General features: G+C 41.3%; 1 protein-coding gene across 1 annotated transcript; it reads right to left on the bottom strand.

The window, feature by feature from the left end:
• Window positions 1-4,118: 4,118 nt before the first annotated feature.
• On the bottom strand, window positions 4,119-4,565 carry LOC309548145 (uncharacterized protein; the record flags this gene model as incomplete). Its single annotated transcript, XM_082248109.1, has 2 exons — window positions 4,119-4,259; window positions 4,500-4,565. 2 exons carry the CDS (start codon window positions 4,563-4,565, stop codon window positions 4,119-4,121), a joined length of 207 nt encoding a protein of 68 aa, XP_082104235.1.
• Window positions 4,566-6,283: the final 1,718 nt, after the last annotated feature.

Raw genomic sequence — 6,283 nt, 5'->3', positions numbered from 1 at the left:
AAACACACTGTACATATTACTTTGTGTAGAATTGTTTGTACTTAGCTTGGTGCAGAAAATTGACTCACTTACCTTTTAAAGAAAGAGATGTGATTCTCTTTTGTTCAGTCACTGCAAGAATTCTTTGTGTTTTGAGACTGCACAAGACAGAAGCATAGTCTTTGCCCAAGCCCAGTGAGATTTGAAAGACTTCCAAGTAAATGCTGCTGTGCATGTTTGTATATGCTAAAATTCCCCACCTTCCCTCAATGATTATAAGCAGAGACTATCCCTTACTAATTTGCTTGGTATATAAATATTCTAATATTTTATTAAAAGTAAATACCTTAGTGTTAGCATATTTTATTTTATTTTTTCGGAAAAAATAATTATAAAAAACTGAGTAGCTAGGGTGGTATTCTCAAGCCAGACTAGGTGGGTCGGCGAGAATCCAGTAGGGCACGTACCACACGGTCAATTGGGACCGGCAACCCAGCGCAACCTGAGATATGGGGACAAAAAAGGTTGGGAGGTGGAGGGACAAGGATTTCCCTCCGTGAATGGTTGCAATGAGGGGCTCACAGGGATATAGGTGCAGACAAAAAAGCTTTATTGGTGAAGATGTACACACATGAAAAATATATACACGTAATTCTATTCAGTAAAAGAGGTGTGGAAGCTCATCAGGTGAACTGATTGACTCCGTGGACCCCTAGGGGGTCAGGATGGTACAGACAGCAATAAAACACATTGAGGTCCCCACCCACCCAGTCCCAGTAAGGCACTGTTGTTGACGGGCTTGGTGTGATTAGTCGAGGATCCACGACCTAGAAATCACTCTGAAAGCCCGAGCAACAGTGCTATGGCCAGTAAGGGGACTGTAGTAAGCCCTAGGAGAAAAAGCACATAGGAATGCCCATAAAGTGTAGAGTGGCAACTGAAAAAATTGCTAAATATATATGACGTTGTGTCATGAAATGTCATCAGTGCATCACAAAAATAGGACAAAATAAAGCATCATTGTCTCATGTAGTAACAAACAACACGGGCCAACTCCCTATGATGTAAGTCTCATTTCCTGGCTCTGAGCCTCCAAGGGAACCTTGCCCCATGGGGCAGTGCACGGTATAGTAGTGCTTGGAGGGATCGTGGCTTAACCAGCCGTTTTGCTTAATCAGCAAATAACAATAAGGTAGGATGTGTTGGAGGGATCCGGGCTTTAACCAGCCAATTTGCTTAAACAGCAGTATGGGTGAATGTTTGTCTCCTGAAAGAGATCTCCCGTGTATGTAGAAGAAGGACTATGAATTAGTCCCAAATGGTGGCTGATCGCCAGAGATGCTTGCTTGCTGGCTGGCTGATCCAAAACGTGGCAGTACTGGGACGGCTCATAAGTATTAAGTCTGCATGAGAGAAGTCCCGGTCAGACCATTGGCTGGAGCTGCTAAGGGTATCGGGGATGAGGTGTAGCGACCATACTTAACTGGTGATCCAGGGTTGGATGTGTATAATAAGAAGTGTTGGTCTTACCAGATATCACCCGTTCTCATCCGAGATTACAAGGATGGAGGTAGCGTGCTCCGCGCTTAGGTCACAGTCAGGGGTGGCAAAAGCAGATGAAGGATTATTCGGCTGTCCGATGGATTTGTAACTACCAGTGGCGTTGTAGCCTTCACCGTCAAGGAAGCTGCAGGGGCAGACTCAGTTCCGTGTCCGGGTGCAATCCCGGTGCTGCTTCCGGGTCGTGGTGGATGTGTTCAGCCAGTCAAGTGCGATCTCCTACGGGGACGAAGGGTGGGCGGGGCGTCAACGTGTGATGTCGACGCGTTTCGCGTGCTTACGCACGCTTCCTCGGGACGTCATCACGTTCTCCGGGGTTCGTTTATATAGGCTGTAACCATGGTGACAGCAATCAGCAATTAGATGTTCCCGGGAATGTTTAGACTGAGGCCATCTGGTGGTATAAATGTGGTACTTCCACCACATTACCACAACGGTACAATCTGGTATTTGTTCCCGATGTCGGTCAAATTTGACCATATAAAAGACCTGGCGGTGAAGGGTAATAAAAATCCAGTGCAGGGGAGGGGGGGGGGACAATGTTGAGGGCCCAGAACCCCTTGACTCTCAGGCCCCTGGGGTTACCTCCGTGATATTCATTGAAATGCTCTGCAAGTGGGGTGTCCTCCTTCAGCCTTATGCTTTTTAAATGTTCCCCTATCCTGATTCTCAGAGTCCTTTTTGTTTTGCCTATGTAGTGTTTGCCACATGGGCATGTAATCTGGTATAGGAGTTTGGATGTACTGCAATTAATGAAGGAGGTTATCCTGAATTCTTTCTTGCCAGTTGAGTCAAAGAAGACTGAGCTTTTTTCCACATATTTGCATATGTGGCAGTGTCCACATGGATACATACCCTTAAATTTGGGTAGGTCTGACAGCCAGTTACCATGAGATTGAGTTTTAGTGAATTCTAGGTATTTTTTACCTTCTTTTGTTAATTCCATCTACTTTATATTGATGAAAACAAAAGAACAAAATATAGCAATAACATCAATTATTTTATTTAGCATACAGTGTGTTCTGTATGACAGTGTTAATCTCATTGACACAGAGAAACATGACCCTAACCTCTCATGATTTAATTAAATAAAGAACATTAACAGGTTTATATGTTTTGGGAAACACTATTTTTCATGAGCAACACAACAATCATTAGTAAACAAATTGGAATAAAAAAAAGTAATATCTGTAGAAACATAATATTCGTTTAAAAGTATGTTCTTTTTTTTTTTTTTAAAGTGGGGATCCAGGTTGTGGTTTACTGCAAATAAGTTTGATATCATCAGATTCTACTATAGCTGTGCCCAATATTATTCCTATCTTTGTGTGATTTATTTTCACTGATTTTGTTTTATCATTTTATTGGTTATGAAATATATTTCTGGCCATATTTTTCTAATGTATAGTGTTTAACCAGGATTTCTCAACCAGTGTTTTACAGAATTCTGGATTCTGGGTTCTGGGCATAGGCAGCAGAAAGAACGGATGAATGTGTAAGGGGCTTCTTTGACACAGAGGGGGCAGTAACTCCTCCTGATGGTGGATGCATCAAAAAATAACAGCTAAGAAGTGGAGAAACCAGAATGGAAGATACAACCTGGAAGGACTGCCTTTAATACATGCTGGGACATCACTAGAATGCTTGTACTGAAAGAGAACAGCCGGTGCAGGTCAGGGCTCCTGTGGATGATGGGGAGAATAATGGGGCTTTGTGAGTATTATGATGAGAGGGAGAGCTTCATGTGTTTTGTGTATGCCCCTATCTGTCCATCCCAATACTGGGTCTAATAGGGCAGCCAGATGACCAAAATGACTATAAAAAAGGTTGTTCGAGGGTCTACTGGACACTAAGAACCAGCATTTTTTTTAAGTGTTTACTTAATTTGTGCTGCAGTACAAAGTGACTAAAGGTATTTTTAGTCACTAAATACCCCTGCTAATGTGAATTTTATGATTTTTTATTTTTATTCTATTCATTGTTATAGCTACAACTGATTGCCCTAAAATAAAGTGATCTGTAGATCTGAAAATATTTTAGGGTGTCCCCAAAACCTAAGAAGTTTTTCAAGGGTGGTAATAAGATTGTGAATGATATAAGACTGGCATTTTCAGTATATGTCCAACAATTAAACCTTTCCTTTTATTGTATTGTAATCATGAGCTTCTTGATCTTGTCATGACAAATGATTGACCCATTTGATAGGATGTAAGGACAGAAAAAAAAAATGCTCTGATATGACCCTACTTGTAGTTTCTGTTTCAGAATTTAACCCATATATAAGTCAGTATACCTGAGGTATACAATTAAATGCATGTAACAGTGTTTGTTTACTCCAGGCTGATATATATATATATATACACAGTGGGTACGGAAAGTATTCAGACCCCCTTAAATTTTTCACTCTTTGTTATATTGCAGCCATTTGCTAAAATCCTTTAAGTTCATTCGTCCTCCTCATGAATGTACACATAGCACCCCATACTGACAGAAAAACACAGAATTGTTGAAATTGTTGCAGATTTATTACAAAAGAAAAACTGAAATATCACATGGTCCTAAGTATTCGGACCCTTTGCTCAGTATTTAGTAGAAGCCCCCTTTTGATCTAATACAGCCAGGAGTCTTTTTGGGAAAGATGCAACAAGTCTTTCACACCTGGATTTGGGGATCCTCTGCCATTCCTCCTTGCAGATCCTCTCCAGTTCTGTCAGGTTGGATGGTAAACGTTGGTGGACAGCCATTTTTAGGTCTTTCCAGAGATGCTCAATTGGGTTTAAGTCAGGGCTCTGGCTGGGCCATTCAAGAACAGTCACGGAGTTGTTGTGAAGCCACTCCTTCGTTATTTTAGCTGTGTGCTTAGGGTCATTGTCTTGTTGGAAGGTAAACCTTCGGCCCAGTCTGAGGTCCAGAGCACTCTGGAGAAGGTTTTTGTCCAGGATATCCCTGTACTTGGCCGCATTCATCTTTCCCTTGATTGCAACCAGTCGTCCTGTCCCTGCAGCTGAAAAACACCCCCACAGCATGATGCTGCCACCACCATGCTTCACTGTTGGGACTGTATTGGACAGGTGATGAGCAGTGCCTGGTTTTCTCCACACATACCGCTTAGAATTAAGGCCAAAAAGTTCTATTTTGGTCTCAGACCAGAGAATCTTATTTCTCACCATCTTGGAGTCCTTCAGGTGGTTTTTTAGCAAACTCCATGCGGGCTTTCATGTGTCTTACACTGAGGAGAGGCTTCCGTCGGGCCACTCTGCCATAAAGCCCCGACTGGTGGAGGGCTGCAGTGATGGTTGACTTTCTACAACTTTCTCCCATCTCCTGACTGCATCTCTGGAGCTCAGCCACAGTGATCTTTGGGTTCTTCTTTACCTTTCTCACCAAGGCTCTTCTCCCCCGATAGCTCAGTTTGGCCGGACGGCCAGCTCTAGGAAGGGTTCTGGTCGTCCCAAACGTCTTCCATTTGAGGATTATGGAGGCCACTGTGCTCTTAGGAACCTTAAGTGCAGCAGAAATCTTTTTGTAACCTTCGCCAGATCTGTGCCTTGCCACAATTCTGTCTCTGAGCTCTTCAGGCAGTTCCTTTGACCTCCTGATTCTCATTTGCTCTGACATGCATTGTGATCTGGAAGGTCTTATATAGACAGGTGTGTGGCTTTCCTAATCAAGTCCAATCAGTATAATCAAACACAGCTGGACTCAAATGAAGGCGTAGAACCATCTCAAGGATGATCAGAAGAAATGGAAAGCACCTGAGTTAAATATATGAGTGTCACAGCAAAGGGTCTGAATACTTAGGACCATGTGATATTTCAGTTTTTCTTTTTAAATAAATCTGCAACAATGTCAACAATTCTGTGTTTTTCTGTCAGTATGGGGTGCTATGTGTACATTCATGAGGAAGAAGAATGAACTTAAATGATTTTAGCAAATGGCTGCAATATAACAAAGAGTGAAAAATTTAAGGGGGGTCTGAATACTTTCCGTACCCACTGTATATATATATATATGAAAAAAACACCAATTATTGTTGTTATGTATTTATTAAAAATGTATGTGTATATTTAAAGAGCAACTCTACTTTTGATGAGTAAAAACATATTACCTTCTTAGTGAACTATGTTTATTGCAAGGAATTTAACAAACTTTTTAGCAGATTCTTACCTTTTTTCATTCTGAAGAGGTAGCTGTTTAGTCTGTGGCCATGTGCAAAGTGAACCTGTAAGGGAGTGGTTTTATCATGTTCAATCAGCCGCTGCACCTGCAGAGCCCTAATGAGGGAAATTGCTGGGTCTGTATCCCTTTAGGCGTGATTTCACTTTGAGAATATCTCACCAAAAATGAAATTTATGTTGCTGGTGAAGCTGAAAATTAGATTTGTATCATAATGAAGAGTTATGGAAAAATCAGTAAGCCAATCACACAAGCAGAAAATGACATTTCTGGGGGGGGGGGGGACGTTCTGTACACCCTCTGTGTAAAGAATACCTTCAGGTAGTTATATTGCATTGCATTTTACATTTTTAATACCATTCAATTACAATATGACTTGTGTAGCAATTGTATATACTAAATTATTATTTTTTTGCTAATATTTTTCCTACAAAAGAGGAGTTACCCTTTGATTTTGACTAGTGAAATTACCTTAATTTGACTTTCTAAAAGGATCCTGAGAGAATGAAGAGCAGGTGCATGAGTTTAAAAGTTGTGCTGCATACAAGTATGCAAAAAGAACACTTGC

This window comes from Pelophylax lessonae (assembly GCF_965119305.1).
Source record: "Pelophylax lessonae genome assembly, chromosome: 2".
NCBI classification, from domain to species: domain Eukaryota; kingdom Metazoa; phylum Chordata; class Amphibia; order Anura; family Ranidae; genus Pelophylax; species Pelophylax lessonae.
The sequence above is the reverse complement of the archived record's forward strand: the minus strand, read 5'-3'. Positions and strand labels throughout refer to the sequence as shown.